Raw genomic sequence first — 18,846 nt, 5'->3', positions numbered from 1 at the left:
TAGTTTTGTGGGCTAGGGTTCCAATAGCTGTTCTGTTATTTTTCATCCTTTGAATCAACGGAATTTAATTACTAAAAAGCATAAAAGAAAAGAAGAATGTTTGAAAATCCAGGTTGTGATGAAATTTTCCAATGTTCTACTCTGGTGAAGGTGAAAGTCTGTAAAAAAAAAAAAAAAAAATAAGAAGTTTTTTTTTTTTTTTTTAAAGGAAAGCAATTGAGCAGAATTTGAACACTTCTCTTATATTTTAAGATAGTGTAACATATTGGAAAATGAAAACATCAGAGTTAATGCCTTAAATTTTCCACATAAACTTTTTTTACTTTGGGCCATTCAAGCTCTGTGATCATTTAATTTCATATACAATAGAAATAGTAACACCCATAACAGCCATACCAATACCACACTTTTGTTTAGATCAAATACTATAATATGTAGGGACATGCTTCACTAGAGGGATAAATACAATTATTACTGTTATACCCTACATAAATATTGTTTTAAATGTGTAAAAATTAGAAAAAAGTACTCACATTATAGAAAGTATGAAAAATGCAGATAAATTGAAAGTTCTCTTTGAATCCTATTCCTTGGGTTCCACCCACCTATAAAAGTGTAAGAGGGAATTACTTGTTGGAATTACTTGTTGGTTTTCTCTAACTGCACCACTCAATATGGTAGCTACTAATGACATGTGGCTGGTAAATGGAAATGACATTTAAATAAAATTAATATCGTTAATCATGCTAGCCATATTTCAAATACTCAATGGCCACATATTGCTACTGTATTGGACAGAGCAGATATAAACCATATCCACCACTGAAGTCCCGGAAGAGAGCATGTAGTAGGCAGAACAATGCTCCCCTTTCCCCTAAAGATATCTATGTCCTAATCTCCAGAATCTGAAAATGTTACCTTGCTTGGCAAAAGAGACTTTGCAGATGTGATGAAGTTAAGGATCTGGAGAGGAGTAGATAATCCTGGATTATCTGGGTAGGCCCAATGTGATAGCAACGGTTCTTAGAAGATGTCCAGCAGATCAAAGTCTGAAAAAGATGTGATCAAAACAGAAAGTAGAGTGATGTGTTTTGAAGGTGGAGGAAGGGCCTTGAGCCAAAGAATGGAAATGGCCTCTAGAAGTTAGAAAAGGCAAGGAAACAGACACTCTCCCAGAGCCTCCAGAAGGAAGGCAGACTGCTGACACTGATTTTAGGATTTCTGACCTGCAATACTGAAAGATGGTAAGTTTGCACTGTTTGAATCCATTACATGGGTGGCAATTTGTTACAGTAATGCTAGGAAACTAAGATATACAACAATAGGTATTTCCATTCCCCTCTTAATGAATAATAACTGTCTCCAATTATTTCTATCATAAATAAAACTACAATAACAGTTTTCTATATGCAGAAGCCATATTAGATGGTGAAAAGTGCTATAGAGAAAAGTAAACCACAGAGAGAGGATGTTTATATCAGTGGGGATATGTGCAGTGTTATGTTGGTAAACGTTTAAGAATTTCTTTTCCAAAAGACACAATAAAAAAAATCACTGATTTGTGCATTTTCCAATTCCAGTGGTGTAAATACTTTTGGCTACTAACATAATGTCACTGAACACAGTGCTAAGAAGACAAGTCAGCTTTTGCACACTGTCAGACCTGTGTCTGTGCATGTGCACATGTGTGTGTCTAGGTGTATATGTGTATCTATGTGTGGAGTTTCTATTTTAAATAGGAGGTCTCTCTGATCCTTGTCAGAGCAGAGACTTGAAGGAAGTGATGGAGACACTCTGCGAGTAAATGAGGAAAAAGCATTCTTAGCAGAGGGAATAATAAGTGCAAACACCTGATGGGGGAGTAGTTGGTGTATATGATGGATTTCAGGTGTGTTTGAAGGCTATCGGGGATGCTAATACGGCTGGAGGAGAGTGAGTTGCTTAATTGGAGATAAGGTCAAAGAGTTCATTCTGCATTTGTATGTGTGTTTGTACTTGGCAGGCAGGTAAACCTGAAAAGTCATTGTAGGAACTTTTATTTTGATGGAAATGGAAGGGGTTTGAGGAGAAGAGTTACATAATCTGAGTTAAACCTGGCTCTTCTGTCCAGGATAAATAGAAACAGTCTGAGACACAGTCAGGAGGGTGTTGCAATAATCCAAGTGAGAGATGAAGGTGACTTGGCCAAAAGGGATCAGATACTACAAACAGAGCTCACAAAATGTGTTGAAAGATTGAGTGTGGGGTGAGAGAAAGAGAGGAGCCAAGGATGATTCCAAGATTTTGGCTTGAGTAATTGGAAAAATGGAAGTGCCGTCAGCTGTGGTAGAGAAGTTGGTGTTAGGAGCAGGTTTGGGATATAGGGTATTATCAAGAGCTAATTTTGGATGTGTTAAATTTAGGTGACTTAAAATTCCAGCCTAGTGGAGAATTGGATATAAAGGTCTGATTAGGGAAGAGAATTAGCAGGAGATGTAAAATTGGTACTTAAAGTCATGGATGAGATCACATAGGAAGAATGTGTAGATAGAGAAGAAATCTGATGACTGAGCTCCGGGGTACTTCAGTATCTAGAGATAAAGGACACAAGGAGAAACCAGAAATGGAGAATGAGTGGTTGTCAAGTAGGAGAAAACCAAAAGAGAATTGCATCAAATTAAAGAAAATGTTTCCTGGAAGGAAGAATTATAAAGCCCAACAGATACTCCTTGTTAGTCAAATAAACTGAAGTCTGAGAATTGGCCACTGGAGTTAAAGTATACTTACTTATGTTGACATACGACAATTTTGAGAAATAAGAACAAAAGTCTGATTGCAGTAGCTTCAGGGGAAAATGGAAGTAAAGGAACTGTAGACATCAAATTTAGCCAATGCTTTCTAGTTTTTTTGTCAAAGGGCAGTAACCAAAGATGGGATCAAGAAAGAGGTTTTTTAAAAAAATTTTTAAAAATTTATTTATTTTACCGGGGGTGGGGGAAGGGAGAGAGCACAAACAGGGGGAGCAGCAGGGAGAGGGAGAAGCAGGCCCCCCCATGGGGCAGGGAACCTGATGTGGGGCTTGATCCCAGCACCCTGGGATCACGACCTGAGCTGAAGGCAGATGCCTAACTGACTGAGCCACCCAGACTACCCCAAAAAAGTCTTTAAAAGAGTAGACATTACAACATGTGTACAGAGGGGAAAAAAAAACCAGCAAGAAACGAAAATTCATAAAGAAGAAGAAGAGAGAATTAAAGGTCCTTAAGAAAGGGAGGGGACTGGGATCTAGGGCACATGCGGAGTGGACATCTTAGATGGTTCATTCATAGGAGCAAGTGGAGCCTGAAGGTGGTGGTGGGAGTATCTGGAAAGTCTTTATGAGGTGCTTCTAGTTTGTTAGGGAAGCAATGACATCAACTGAGGACAGTGAGGGATAGGAGTGAAGGAGGGAGGTTTGTGGAAAAGGATGGGTGGATGGAAGAACTTAGCAGATAGCAAAAGATTGCAGGTAATCTGTAAAGCCCACTCGAATGCTCATAAATTTAAGCTGAGACCAGACCCAGGCTGGTCTGTGTGATTTTCTTAAGTCAAAATATCAAGGCTCAGTTGAAAGCACCCAACAGACCAAGATGTTAATTTAAGCAGGGTTGGCGATTGGTCAGGTGACTATAAGGTGAAGGAAAGAGAATGGCTAGAGAGCTGAGAACTGCAAGGAAATATAATAATGCCCAACAGGCCGCAGGAGGGAGGATAAGCAGAAGAGAAGGGTTGGTGGCCCAGTGGGCAAAGAAAGGAAGAGCCTGCTAGCCCATCCAGGTGTCACGTGAGCATCTCTGGATTCGGGACACTGGGAGGAGGAGTGAGCTGAACCCACAAAAGAGGGTGCAGAGTGAGAAGACTGAAGGTATGGAAGGGTGTGGGACTTGGTGGTGACAAGCCCTGGTGTGACTGCAGGGGAGAGCGGCCCACAGGGTGAAAGGTGCTATCACGGGCAGAGAGAGGGTCGCAGACACGGGGGTGGGGGGCAGAGGCGGGAGGGACCAAGTGGGGACATGGCTATCACGCCAATTGCCAGTTGTTAGGGATAATGATCACGGCATTACACCCTGCACGTGTGCACACACTAACAGGGTCAACGTGACCTGACCACTTGCTTACGCCCATCCCTATCCGTGGAATCAGAAGCCCCACCCCCCCCACATGCTCCATGCGGAGCACGATGAAGTCTAGGAACTACTTGCACTGGCAGCACAGAAGATGCAAATATTTATTTATTTATTTATTTATTTATTTATTTATTTATTTATTTATTTATTTATTTATTTATTTATTTATTTATTTATTTATTTATTTATTTATTTATTTATTTATTTATTTATTTATTTATTTATTTATTGGTGTTCAATTTGCCAACATATAGAATAACACCCAGTGCTCATCCCATCAAGTGCCCCCCTCAGTGCCTGTCACCCAGTCACCCCCATCCCCTGCCCCCCTCCCCTTCCACCACCCCTAGTTCGTTTCCCGGAGTTATGTGGTCTATGTATACAATGGAATATACCTCACCCATTAGAAACGACAAATACCCACCATTTGCTTCAACGTGGATGGAACTGGAGGGTATTATGCTGAGTGAAATAAGTCAATCGGAGAAGGACAAACATTATATGGTCTCATTCATTTGGGGAATATAAAAAATAGTGAAAGGGACTAAAGGGGAAAGGAGAAAAAATGAGTGGGAAATATCAGGGAGGCAGAACATGGGATGTAAAAATTGTTGGGGGACGCAGCAAGGGTTTGAATGGCGTGGCATTCACATTGCATCTAGGGGGCAGCCAGGCGCGGGGCGGGGCGCGGGGGGGGAGGGGAGGTCACCAAGGCGTGACCCCGGGTCCCAGAATCGAGTCCCACGTCGGGCTCCCTGCCGGGTGCCTGCTCCTCCCTCTGCCTGGGTCTCTCATAAATAAATAAAATCTTAAAAAAAAAACTGCATGTAAAGTGATTGCAAAGGTAAAGGGCAGGGGCCCTACCATGAAAGTGCGCAGTAGTATTAAAAAACAAAACAAAACAAAAAAAACCCGCAAGTCAGGGTCACGAAAAGGTCTCAAGCAAGACCAAGCGCGAGCAGGTAACGGCGGGACTTGCGGGCTCCCGCTCCCGGCAGAGCATCCCGCCGGAGTCCTTCCGGGCGCCCCCAGACCAGCCACGGGCTCCGGGGGCGGGGCTGGCGCCGGGCTGACGTCACTGCCGAGCGCCCGGCGCGCTCCTGCGGCGCGGGATTCAAACGCTGCGTGCGGGGTGTCGCGGCGGCGGGGAGCCATGGCAGTTTCGGGCGCGCTGTCCCGGAGGACGCACGTAAGGCGGAAGGCGCCCCGGACCTTCCTCAGGCGCCTCTTCCGGCGACAGAAGCCGCGGCTACGTCTGGAGACAGGTGGCGACCTCCTGGTGAGCCCATGGCCCCGGGGCGGGGGGGGGGGAGTAAACGCCGGCGGGCGCCCCGCCTCCCCCATCACCCCCCTCCCCTCCCCTCACCCCCATCTCCCCCGGACCCCGCTCCCCTACCCCATCACCCCCCTACCTTATCCCCCTCACTCCTACCCTACCCCGCCCCCGCGCCGCCGTGGAGGGCGCTTCCGGCCGTTGGTGCCGCCGACGGGTGGGTGTCGGGGCCGCGTCCGGGGGGAGCCGGCGTTCGGTCCCTGCTCTCGGCCTCCGCGTGGTCGCTTTCCCCGGGGCGCGGCCGGCCGCCGCCGCGAAGGGCGGGAAGGCTACGGGGTAAGGAGTTGATTGCGGGGGGGGGACCCCTGGGGGCTCTGCGGTTCAGCGCCTGCCTTCCGCCCGGCCGTGACCCCGGGGTCCCGGGATCGAGTCCCGCGTGGGCCTCCCTGCATGGAGCCTGCTTCTCTCTCTCTGCCTGTGTCTCTTATGAATAAATGAATAAATAAAATCTTAAAGAAAATTAATTTTTTGGGGGGGGATCCCTAGGTGGTTCAGCGGTTTAGCACCTGCCTTTGGCCCAGGGCGCGATCCTGGAGTCCCAGGATTGAGTCCCACGTCGGGCTCCCTGCGTGGAGCCTGCTTCTCCCTCTGCCTGTGTCTCTGCCTCTCTCTCTCTCTCTCTCTCTCTCTTTCTGATGAATAAATAAATAAAATCTTTTAAAAAGAAAATAATTAATCTGGGAATTCTGCCCGGGTTCCGCCAACTGCTGTAAAGGGCATTGCTGACCTGCCCTTTTAGGCGCGTCCCTCCTTGCCTGCCTTCCCTGCTTCCTCCGTTGTCCACCAAGCCTGTATCTCCCCCCCGCCACCCGGTCCCGTCCCTGAGCTTCCTCCCCGCGGAACCCCGGCTCCGCCTCACCTGTGCTTTCAGCTGTGAATTCCTTCCCCCCAGGACAAAGCGGAGCACCTGCTAGTTGGCGACTGAAGGCAAACCACCTACTCCTGGCTCCCACCGCCAGCAGTGCCCGATGAACCAAACCCAGACCAAACCACCGCGTTGTATTTTCTGTCTTGAGATAAATGTGCAGTTTCTATGTCGAACGCCCGGAACATATGTTTCTCCAGCAGGACAAACGCTCCTTCCCTAGGGTTTATTTTTTTATTTTTATTTTTTTTTAAGATTTATTTTATTTATTTATTATAGACATAGAGAGGCAGAGACACAGGAGGAGGGAGAAGCAGGCTCCATGCAGGGAGCCTGACTGGGACTGGATCCTGAGACCCCAGGATCACACTCTGGGCCAAAGGGAGGCGCTAAACTGTTGAGCCACCCAGGGGTCCCCTCCTTCCCTAGGGTTTAAACCGTGAGCGGTACCTCCTCGCATTTGTCACAAGAACTTTTTTTTTTTAATATTTTATTTATTTATTCATGAGAGACACAGAGAGAGGCAGAGACACAGGCAGAGGGAGAAGCAGGCTCCGTGCAGAGAGCCTGACGTGGGACTCGATCCAGGATCTCCAGGATCACGCCCTGGGCTGCAGGCAGAGGAGATGCTCAACTACTGAGCCACCCAGGCATCCCTTGTTTTGACTATTTTAATTTAAACTGTAGTCAGGGGTACCTGGGTGGCTCAGTTGGTTGAGCATCCATCTCTTCCGCTCAGGTTCTGAAATCAATTTCAGGGTCCTGAAATCAAGCTCTGCATGGGGCTCCGTGGTCAGAAGGGAGTCTGCTTGAGATTCTCCCTTTGCTTTTACTTCTCCCTTGCATGAGCTTTCTCTCTAAAACAAATGTCTAAAAAAAAAATCTTAGTGCATTTGAGTGGCACCACTCAATTAACTATTTTATGAGAGAGGATTAGGATTAGGTTACTTAAAAAAATTCTGTGACAATCGAGAAAGCAATATTTATTTGTCTCAGGACCTATGGCTCATGTTTATGAAGAGGAAAAGAGTTTCCTTGTAGGTTAATAGGGTGAACCAACTCTCAAAACAGTGTGGGTTTTTTTTTCCCCTTTGCATTTTTTGCTTTTCATTTTTTCAAAATTGAAGTATAGTTTATGTACAACTTAGTGATTCAATAAGTTTGTGTTCTATGCTCACCACAAGTGTAGCTGCCACTACTGTGCAGTGCTATTACAATACATTGACTGTGTTCCCTAAGCTGTACCTTTTATACCCATGACTTATTCATTCCATGACTAGAAGCCTGTATCTTCTACACTTCTAAACCCATTTTGCCCATTCCCCCCTCTCTTCTGTGACACCCGTCAGTTCTCTAAAACAGTGTGGTTTATTGGGGAGTGACTAAAACTTTTTTGTGTATAATTTGGGGAGATATGGAGGGATTTTTTTTTCTTGCAGTGATAATTATTGACCACCCACTGTATATTGTGCTGTGGACTAAAATCACCGAGGATACAATGTTGGGGAAGATAGACATAGTTCTTACCTTTATATTTCATTGAGGAAGATAGAAATTGCTGCATGATGTATATAGTGTGTGCAGTGGTAGGAAGTTCAGGGTGCATAACCTTATTCAGACTTTTCAGAGAAGTTTAGGAACTACTAGGATGCCTGTAGCAAGGTTTTATTTGAATACGGAAAGAAGTTCAAAAGACTTACTGTAGAGCTGTAAGTTGAACGATGAAACTGGGAAAGCCTAGTCATTTAGTATTAAGGAATTTATCCTGGGCATATCTGGAAGCTATGTCTCTTAGAAGTAGGAAATCTAGATTAACAGGAAATTGTACCATATTATAGATTGCTTTTTGCTGCAATAGAAATGGGATGTCATTAGAAGTTTAACAAAGAATTGAATAACATGGTATTACATAATCAGAATTAGGTGCTTTCCCCTAGAGTTCTTGTGACAATTAAAGAAGACCATGCATGAAAAAAGTACCAAAGGAAGGTCTCTGTCCATAGGTTCTTTATCTTATTAAATTTAAATTCCCAAACTATTTTTTTCCACATATCACTAAAACCTTCTTAAACATCTGTAACCATCCACTAAAGATTTTTGCATAATATTTGAATTTAAAACACATTACCTAGTTATTTAATATTTAGTGAACTGTGAGGTGTGAGGGAGTGGTTGTATGTAACATACATAATGAATATTAGACAAGTATTGTTTTAACTGCAAAGAGTAATATGTAAAAGACTAATATATTAAAGATATTGTCTAATTGTACCTAAATAATGTTTATTTTAATTTCTCAAAAAGTTCATTAAAGATTATAAATAGTAGATATGATTACTTTGATATGTTGGATGACAGGTAAACTTGACCTTTATACATGTATTTTTTACATCAGTAAACTTAACATTTCAATTAACATGTTTTTGAATAGATAATTTGAATTAAATATCGGGTTAAAAAAATGTTAAATCCATGGATTGTAGAATGAGAGATGATTAACCTTAAACATAGCTGTTAAGTGTTGATTTTAAGTTTTGGGGAAATTACATTATAAATTTAAATTTATTTGGACTTGGGAGCAAGAATATTTGCTACTTAATAGAATCTTACGTAAGCTTTATAATTATTCTTTATGATGATGTTATCATCTAGGGCCTTTGGTCAGCCTTATTATATCCTTGGTTCATGTATTGCAGTAACTAAGTCTCTTGTATGGAATTTAAGTTGAATTTATCTAACTCTGGGAAACGAACTAGGGGTGGTGGGAGTGACTGGGTGACGGACACTGAGGTGGGCACTTGATGGGATGAGCACTGAGTGTTATTCTGTATGTTGGCAAATTGAACACCAATAAAAAATAAATTTATAAAAAAAATTAAATCGAATTCTTTAAAAAGTAAATTCACTTAAGCACACCAGTAAATATTACAATAAATCTTGGAATCTTATTTTTAAAAATCAATATTTCAGAGTATAAGTGTTTGAATTTAAAAATTCTTTTGATTTTCTTTTTAAAGGTGCATCTGAATTGTTTACTGTTTGTTCATCGGTTAGCAGAAGAGTCCAGAATGAATGCTTTTGAGAATAAGGATGGAATCATTAAAAAAGAGCATGTACAGGCTGCAGCAAAGGTAAAATCTGACTTTCTTCTCATGAGCAGGAATGAACTTAAAAAATATCTAGTTTATCACTTCTGTTTTGGATTCCTTATTCAGGTTATTGACTGATGTTTGCCCGCCCCCCCCCCCCCCCCCCGCCCCCACCCAATTATGCAGGCATCCTGGTGTATAGTTAACAGATTTGGGATGAATTAGGCCCAGAATGCCAACCAGTTATCGGCTGCTGTTCTAGCAGTGTAACACTTGCCTAGTTACACAGCAACCGAGGCAAGCTGTCGACAGTTGGGGGATGCTTGGCTTTCTATGTTAATGAATTTAATTGGGGAGATTTTTTTTTTTTTTTAGTATGTCCATATTATGGATTTCTGAATATTTCTATGAAATATTCATGGCCATGCTTTATCATTACTTAAGGGAAATGAATGGCTCCTAATCCGTATGATTTATAGTAGGCTGTATATATTTGAGAAGGTTTATCACCTTGAAATTTATGAAAACTTCTTGATCATTTTGAGTTTTTCTGACTACTTATTTGTTTTTCTAACTTTGCGATTTGAGTGACTTAAATCACTTACATAAGCAGAGAAAATTGCTTCTTACTGGTGTCTCTGTATAGTGTTAAGAGTATGATAGGATAGTTCTTTGCAAATATGTGTCCAAGATCATTATTTTCCTTTGATTTTAATAGGTGCTGTACTATAAAAAGCTTTGGGAGTCAGTTAAATTTAGATGATATACTGTATTTCTTTGAATAGTCACAATGTTATATAGAGAGATTATTTCTAGTTATGCAAGAAATTGGCAACTGTGGTTGACTGGGGGAATGATGTGGGGAAGAGACTTATTTTTGACAGTCAATGTAGACTTTTAATATTTTTTTATTTTGAAATAATTGTAGGCTCACAGAAGATGCAAAAATAATAGAGTTCCCGTGTACCTTTTATTATTTTTTAATTTTTCTTTAAAGATTTTATTTATTTATGAGAGATGCAGAGAGAGAGGTGGAGACACAGGTGGAAGGGGAATGTCCCTTCCTCTCCTGCAGGGAGCCTGATGTGGGACTCCATCCCAGGACCCTGGGATCACACCCTGAGCCAAAGGCAGATGCTCAACTGCTGAGCTATGCAGGCATCCCTCCTGTGTACCTTGTAAAACCAGAGAACTACAAGTATTGGCCTGGGATATAGACTGATTCGATGATCTCTGTGGAAGCCTAGAAGTGTGCATGCCCTGGTAGTTTTTTTAGGGGCTTTATATTTGCTTATATTCTAATAGGTTTCTAGACTAAAAGCAATATAGGCATTTTTTTTCCTGCAGGTAAAAGTAAAGCTTAAGAGCTTGAAATATACACATACATTTTAAATTTAGGGTTTGTTTTCATCATAGATGTACTTAACCTAGAAATAGGTAAGTTCTTTAAAAAATTTTCTGGATATATTCTGATCTAATGCTTCCAGTCTTTTATAGCCAAAAATCTGATTTTATTTTCTCATGGGCCAAATGTTTTGAAAATTGTCAACCTAATGAGTTTTTTTAGCATAAGCTGACAGGTCTTGGTCTCTAAATTCATATAATTACAGCTCAAATATAAGAAATTTGGTGTGTTGCATTGGATTTGTATTGCTTTATAGTTGTTAATGTCTGATTTATAATAGGATTTTTGACACTTGGAACATTCTTTAACTCCCTAGATTACTGAATTGTCTGTGAACCTCAAGTTGGGAACCATTTGTCTGGGTACTTTGGGCTTACATTTGAAGAAATTAACATTCAGAAGTGACTATAAAGCCAGATTTTCAGAATTGTATGTATCCCATGTTTTCAGAGAAGCGGATTATTTCAGGGAAGTTTAGGATCTTTTATAAGGCAAATGCTTCCATAATCACCTTCCAAATTGAGTTTTATAAACTCAGGCTTGCATATTATGTACATAAGATGATTTAACTTTTTGTTGAGGAGTTTTGTTTTATTTGCCTTGGGTATAATATGAATCTTCATTTTTTTCCCCCTCACAGGTAATTCTAAAGAAGAGCAGAGGTTAGAAGTCAAAGAACACATTTTTGAAAATTATATATTAGGTGGTAACAGACTGTGAAGGCACTTTTTACTTATCAGTTAATACTTTGTATTAAAATATTGACTATTTGAGGGATGTGTGTATTTGTATATTTTTTTACTGATACTGGAATATTTCAAGCACATACGTAGTACTATATAACTTTTTTTTTTTGAGGAATTGTTTCATTCACTTTCAGTGGTCTCCTTTTACTTCCATTTTGTTGGTATTACAAATGTTTTACATAACAAATGACATTTGCTATAGGAAGTAGTTTGAAGAGATGTGTTAGAATTGTTTATAAAGGATTTAGATTTAGTTACAATTAACTACGGACAAAATTTAATTTCTGAAGAAAGACTATATGCAGTCAATCTAGGTACATTTTAATACTGATTTTAATTATTTAATGCCTTCACATTAGCAATGCAATTTTTACTTTACACAATAAATGACATTTCTCAACTAGAAACATCCGCAAGGTGCTTTCAAAACCTTGATCTCTTCCCAATCTAAAAACAGAGCAAACGGACTTATTTTAAGTAAGTTTAATAGATGGGTGTTTCATTTTCCCCCTAAGGAATCCTTAAGAAGTTTATTTTGTATCTGATAGTTACTTTTATTCCCCGATGGTTACATTTTGAGTAGTTATAGTATAATACCCAAACCAGGAATTTGATATTAGCATAGTGTGGGTGTAATTTTATTATGTATAGATTTGTGTAACCACAACTATAGTCAAGATAACAGAATTATTTCATCACCAGTAAGTTCTCCATCGTGCTGTTCTTTTAAAATTAACACTTAGCCTTCTATGGACACTGACCCTCACCTCCCCCCCATCCCTAAACCATGGCAATCACTAATCTTTTCTCCATCTCTATAATTTTATCATTTTTTAAATGGAATCATACAGGTTATTACTTTGGGGGATTTATCCCCCCTCCCCCACCATCCCTGCATAACTTCCTTGAGATGCATTCAAATTTTTGCATGTAAGAATTCCTTTTTATTACTGTGTCATATTCTATGGTATTTATGTACCACAGTTTGTGTAGCTATTTACCCATTGTAGTGCATTTTGATTATTTCCAGTTTTTGGCTATTATAAATAAAGCTGCTATGAACCAATGTGTATAAGTTTTTACACGGATGAGTTTTCATTTCTCTGGGATAAACGACTGGGAGTGTTGAGTGGTAAGTTTATCTTTAGTTTTTTAAAAAGAAATGGCCAAACTGTTTTCCAGAATGGCTGTACCATTTTATATTCTCATCAGCGATTTATGAGAAATCCAGTTTCTTCACATCCTCATAAACATTTGGTAGTGTTAATTTTTATTTTAAGCTGCTCTGATGGGAGTGTGTCTCATGGTTCTTTCCGTTTCCCTAATGGCTAATGATGTTGCACATATTTTCATGTTTATTTCTCATCCATATTTCCTCTTTGGTAAAATATTTCTTCATTTCTTTTGGTTATTTTCTATTTGGATTGTTTTTACAATGTTGAATTCTAAGTAGTTTATTTTAGGTATGGGTTATTTGTCAGATACATGGTTTGCAATATTTTTTCTGATGCCTTTTATGCTCTTAAACAGAATCTTGTGGAAATCAACAGTTTTTCATTTTGATGAAGTCCATCTTAATTGGGTTTCCTCCCACCCTTTTCATGGTATTGGTGTAATGTTCAAGGACTCTTAACCAAGCCCTTGATCCTGAAGATTTTCTCCTATATTATGATTACTATTTTTTTTACAAGTTTTATAATTTGTTTTACGTTTAAGTCTCTGGTCTATTTTGAGTTAATTTTTGTATGAGGTGTGAGGTTTAGGTCAAGATTTATTTTTTTGACTGTCGATATTAGCACCATTAGTTTGTAAAGACTGCATTTCCTCCATTGAATATCTTTTGCACTTTTGTCACAAATCTGTTAGTCATACTTGTATGGGGTCTTCTGAGTTCTTTGCCCCATTAATTGTCTCAGTCCCTCCACCAATAAAACATAGTCTTTAGTTCTGTGCCTACATAATCAGTTTTGAAATCAGGTAGAGTGATTCCTCTCACATGATTCTTGTTCAGAATTGTTTTGGCTTGTGCTTGCTTCGGCAGCATATATCCTAAAATTGGAACAATATATGGAAAACAATATGGAGAGTCCTCAAGAAGTTAAAAATATAGCTACCGTACAACCCAGCAATTGCACTACTAGGAATTTACCCCAAAGATACAAATGTGATAATCTGAGGGAGCACCTGCACCCCAATTTTATAGCAGCAGTGTCCGCGATAGCCAAGCTGTCCCCGATGTCCAACAGATGAATGGATAAGAATATATATATAGAGAGAGAACGTTAAGTGTATATGTATATACACACACAAACACAGTGTAATGTTACTCAGCCATCCAAAAGGATAAATACCATTTACATTGATGTGGATGGAACTGGAGGGTGTTCTGCTGAGCAAATTAAGTCCATTAGAGAAAGACAGTTACATGGTTTTGCTCATGTAGAATATAAGAAACAGTGCAGAAGATCATAGGGGAAGGAAGGGAAAACTGGGAAGTCATCAGCAGAAAACCATGAGAAAGTATAGAAAACAAACTGAGGGTTGCTGGAGGGGAGTAGGAAGATGGGGTAATTGGGTGTTGGGCACCGGATGTTATATGCAACTGATGAACACTACATATGAAACTAATGATGTACTATATGTTGGCTAATTTAAATTTAAAAATTGGAGTGATACAGAGATTAGCATGGCCCCTCTGCAAGGATGACAAGCAGATTCATGAAGCATTCTGTATTTTTAAATGGCTATTGGAGATAGACTTGAGTACTTGTTGAAAACTGGTAAAAACAACAGCAAAAAATTGTTTTAGCTCTAATAGTTCCTTTGCCTTTCCATATAAATTTTAGAATGATTTTGTTTGTATTTATAAAAAAAATTAATAATCTTGCCAGGATTTTGATAGGAATTTCATTAAACCTGTATCAATTTGGGGAGAATTGACATCTTTATCCTATTGAGTTTTCCAATCTGTGGATATGGAATGTCTGTTTATTTACATCTTTGATTTCTTCATCATTGTCTTGTAGAGTATCTATTTCCTTTCTGTTTAGAGAACTCCCTTTTTTGATTGTTTTAGGGTAGGGCTTCTGGCGACAAATTTTATTTCCTTCATCTGAGAATGTCTTGATTTCACCATTATTCCCGATGCATTTTTCGCTGGATGTGAAATCTGATTTGACTGTTCTTTTGTACTGGGAAAATATTGTATCTTTTCCTTTTGGCTTCCATGGTCTTTGATTAAAAAAAACAACTGTAATTAGTACATTGTTTCTCTGGCTATTTTCAAGTTTTTTCTTTTGTCTTAGTTTAGAAGATTGATAAGATGTACTTTGGCATGGATGTCTTTGCATATATCCTATTTGCAGGTACTTTGTCAATCTGTGAGGTTTTTTTTTTTTGTTTGTTTGCCAAATTTGGGAAATTTTCAACCATTGTTTTTTGGAATACTTTTTAGCCCCATCTATCTTCTCTTCTGGATCTCTAATGACACAAAAGCAAGATTTTATTTTAAGTTCCATAAATTTCTGAGGCCTTTCTTTTGGGGGAGGTATCTGTTTTCTCATAGATTGATTCTGTGTTCTGTCTTCTAATTCAGTGATTATTTCTTCTGTTTCTCCATTCTACTGTTGTGGGGTTTTTTTTTCCCCAGTTATTAATTTTTTTAGTTAAAGTTCCATTTGTTTTTTTTTCTTTATATCTTATATAGTTTTGCTGAGACTTCCTACTTTTTTTTCATTAAGTATGTTTGTAATTATTCAAGAGCTTTTATGATGGCTGCTTCAAAATCCTTGTTTGATAATTGTAACATTTGTGCCATCTTGGTGTTGACATTTGTTTTTTTATTCAGTTTGCAATCTTAATTTTTAGTATTTGTGATTTTTTTTATATTGAAACTTGGACATTGTGGGTATTATGTTACAAGACTGGATCTTATGTAAATCTTATGCTATCACAGGACTTTGCTGGCACCATTCTAGTGGATAAAACATGGTACTGCCTTGTTACTGCTGGTGAGGATAGAAGTCAAAGTTCTCCTCTTAGCCTCTATAGATGGCCAGTGGTGGTGAAGGAAGGAGCTGTCTCTCATTACTCCTGGGTTGAGGTGGGAGTTTAGGCTCCCAACTAGGCCTTTACTGATACATCTTGGTTGGGAGAAGGAGAAGCTCCTTATTACTACTCTCCATCTGTATTCCACTGATGTTTTGGGAAGGTAGTCATGTTACCCAGTGGTGAGAAGTCCCAACTGGACTAGTCTCTGATACCATCTAATGGGAAGGGGATATAGTTTTGGGTTACCATAGCATGAGGGTAAAATATCAGATTTCTTATGGGGTCTTCACCGATTGTGAAGGTGTGCTGTCTTTACTGCTGAGTGGTAGGGGTCCTGCCTCTCCCTGAGGTTTCTGATACCTACAAGGAAAGGATGGGATTCCTTGTTACTGCTAGTTATGGATGAATTTCTGGGCACAGGACGAAATTATTAGCTTCTTACTTGATCTCCAACACCACACTGGTGGCAGGATTTAGAATGCTACATAATATACTGGCAAGAGTAAAAATAAAAGTCGAGGCTGTCTACTTGAGTACTGAAGAGGTAGGGGAGGGGGAATGGAAACTGCAGTTTTTATCTGTGGTATTTGGCTGAAATAGATTGTTCTTGTCTAAAATTCTGTTTTGCTAGGATATCCCTTTTCTTGTCTTTTGATTAGAGAAAGTAGGTCTTTTTTTTTGAGGGGGGGGGAGGATTTTCAGTTTCCTGCCTCTTGTCTGTGATTATTGGAGTTTCTGTGTTGCCACCTTCTCTAATATCCAATCTAGGATAGAAAGGGAAAAAAGAAAACCCAGGGTACTCATCACTGTTTTTTGGGGTTGTTTTTTTGGTCCCAAGTTTCTAGCTAGTCTGCTATTTTCTCTCTACTTTTCAGAGTCATATATATGTGTTTGTGTGTGTGTGTGTGTGTGTATACATATATATATACACACACATACATACATATACACCCACACATATACATACATATATGTATATATGTATGTATACACATACATATATACACATACATACATACATATATATACATACATATATATATACATATACATATTTTTCCACGTGGGTGGACTTTATCATGAGCTATGCACATCCATCTTAGTGGCCTAATTCTCTGTGTAATTAATTTCTTTAGAGACAAATCTCTACCACCACAATTTTTTTTTTTTCTGGGATAAGGTTTTAGGGAACGGACTGTGTGTGATCTGTCCCACACACAGATCATCAGTTAATCATTTTGTTATTGCCCTATCTTACTCTCTTCTTCCATTGTACATGGCTGGACTCAGGAGAGGCCACAGAGTGCTGCCTGGGCAGGTAGCTGCTTCTGCTGCAGCATCTTCTATTGTTACCTATGATTTCTTTGGCTCTACTTTGTCACTCTGCATCTAAGAAGTTTCTTGAACTCTCTTGAATGTCTATATCTTATCTCTTCAATTTTGGTTTATACTTTTTTATACTTTATTATTTTAGTGGAGTCCAAGGAGGGAAAGAGAGAGTATGTGTGTGTGTGTGTGTGGGGGGGGGGGGGGGGTGTCAGTCTTGAGCAGAAAGCCTCATGAATTCTTAGTTCAACATAAATAAAAGTAAGTTAATACTTCCAAAGCATTAATGTGCCAATATTTCAGCATCTTATTTGCAATATAAATACACATTTTTAACATAAGATCATGTTTCATATAAAGATAATTAGACAAATATTAAGATTTTTCGTTAGAATGTGTAAGTTTGAAAAGACATACTAGAATATGTAATTCATTCTGAAGGGTTCTGTAAATACACATAATAGCAAAATCTTACTTTTCACTTCACCTTAAGAGCTAGATTAGGGCATTTTGGATCCAGGACAACTATAATATATTCAGAATTATTTTTTTTGTTATTTTTAAAATGAGGTTTTCCCTTGTGCTTGCTCTGGGAGTACATATACTAAGATTGGCACAATACAGAGGTTACCATGGCCCTACTCAAGGGTGACATGTAAATTCATGAATCATTCCATATTTAAAAAAATGAGATTTTCCCATCTTTTCTATTTCCTATGTAGTGACTAATGACCATCATAATGCAGTTGGACCCACTACCATTTCCTGAAAAGACTTTCAGATAATCTGGACTTATTCTTCTCTCCATATTCAGCTTCTATATGCAATTTTCCTACCTCACCCTAACCTTGAAGTATGAAAACTCAGAGAGTGGGCTAAGATTAAGCTTCTCCAATCGAAGGGCAAAATAGGATTCTACTTGGATGTTTGGAAAAGCTTGGAGGTTTTTTCCCCCATCATTGCAGACCATACTATTGCTAACCAACAGGAAAATACCAGACCAAAAGAGGAGTATGTGTGCAGCCTGGGAGGTGGGGTGGGATGGGGGCATTGGTAGAGTTAAGAGTAGAGGCAATCATAGTGTCAATGTAGGCTTGGTATCTCTTCTGAGAAGTTTTTTGTTATAGGTAGAAATTTTACTATGTTGGTAAGGAGTTATAACTCCAACATGTTCACAAGAGTTAGAGATGAAGAAAGCCAGAAGCAAGACACAATGAAGTTAGAATAGTAGGAGACACTGGCTTGTCTTCTGTATGTTGGAGTAGTTGTATGCCACCCATTACACCTGAATTAGAAAAGATGAAGAGAATCTAGAATATGAGTTCCAGCAGAGGTGGGGGAAAAAACCAAGTGTTCTGTATGTTGAGGAGGGCCTGTGAGACCTTGAACAAGTACTTTAAATGGAGGCTCAATTTCCTCATCTCTAATATAGTAACTTGTTTTTGGCCCTGTACTCTCCTTCTCACTCTCTCTCTTGAACACTTTTAGGCCTTGATTGCTGAACATGAAGTGGATATAGTACCTAAGGATGGGTGCTTAGTTCACCTTCTCTTTGGTAATTGAATCTTGACATTCAATATCGAGGTGGCTGGAGATGAGTTTCATGATGCTATCTATTTCCTAGAAAATCTCTAGATTTTCAAGCTTTACTAAGCTTCAGAATCACCCGAGGGCTTGAAGTATAGATTGCTGGGTCTAATCCCATCCAATTTCTAATTCAGTAGATCTGGGATAGAGCTGAGAATTTTTCTATTCCCCAGGGGATGCTAATTTTGCTCATCTAGGGACTATACTTTTGAGAAAAAATTGCTCTAGATCACAAGTTCTGTAAATAAAGCTCTATTGGAATATAGGTGCATGTGTCTATTATCTGTGACTGCTTTTATG

The 18,846-nt window shown here is 39.3% G+C and overlaps 1 protein-coding gene, 1 non-coding gene and 1 pseudogene across 2 annotated transcripts; all 3 read left to right on the top strand.

Annotated features, from left to right (window-relative positions):
* The first annotated feature begins 5,241 nt into the window (after window positions 1–5,241).
* CENPW (centromere protein W) lies at window positions 5,242–12,653 on the top strand. Its single transcript, XM_026013427.2, has 3 exons — window positions 5,242–5,424; window positions 9,361–9,474; window positions 11,478–12,653. The coding sequence occupies exons 1-3, from the start codon at window positions 5,299–5,301 to the stop codon at window positions 11,502–11,504; spliced, it is 267 nt and encodes an 88-aa protein (XP_025869212.1). The 5' UTR covers window positions 5,242–5,298; the 3' UTR covers window positions 11,505–12,653.
* Window positions 12,654–14,220: 1,567 nt separating this feature from the next.
* On the top strand, window positions 14,221–14,321 carry LOC112930953 (U6 spliceosomal RNA; annotated as a pseudogene).
* A 3,218-nt stretch (window positions 14,322–17,539) lies between these two features.
* LOC112930956 (U6 spliceosomal RNA) lies at window positions 17,540–17,642 on the top strand. Its single transcript, XR_003237238.1, has one exon. It is a non-coding gene; the product is annotated as a U6 spliceosomal RNA (small nuclear RNA).
* The last annotated feature ends 1,204 nt before the right edge of the window (window positions 17,643–18,846 follow it).

This window comes from Vulpes vulpes, chromosome 1 (assembly GCF_048418805.1).
Source record: "Vulpes vulpes isolate BD-2025 chromosome 1, VulVul3, whole genome shotgun sequence".
NCBI classification, from domain to species: domain Eukaryota; kingdom Metazoa; phylum Chordata; class Mammalia; order Carnivora; family Canidae; genus Vulpes; species Vulpes vulpes.
This window is presented reverse-complemented; position numbering and strand designations above follow the sequence as displayed.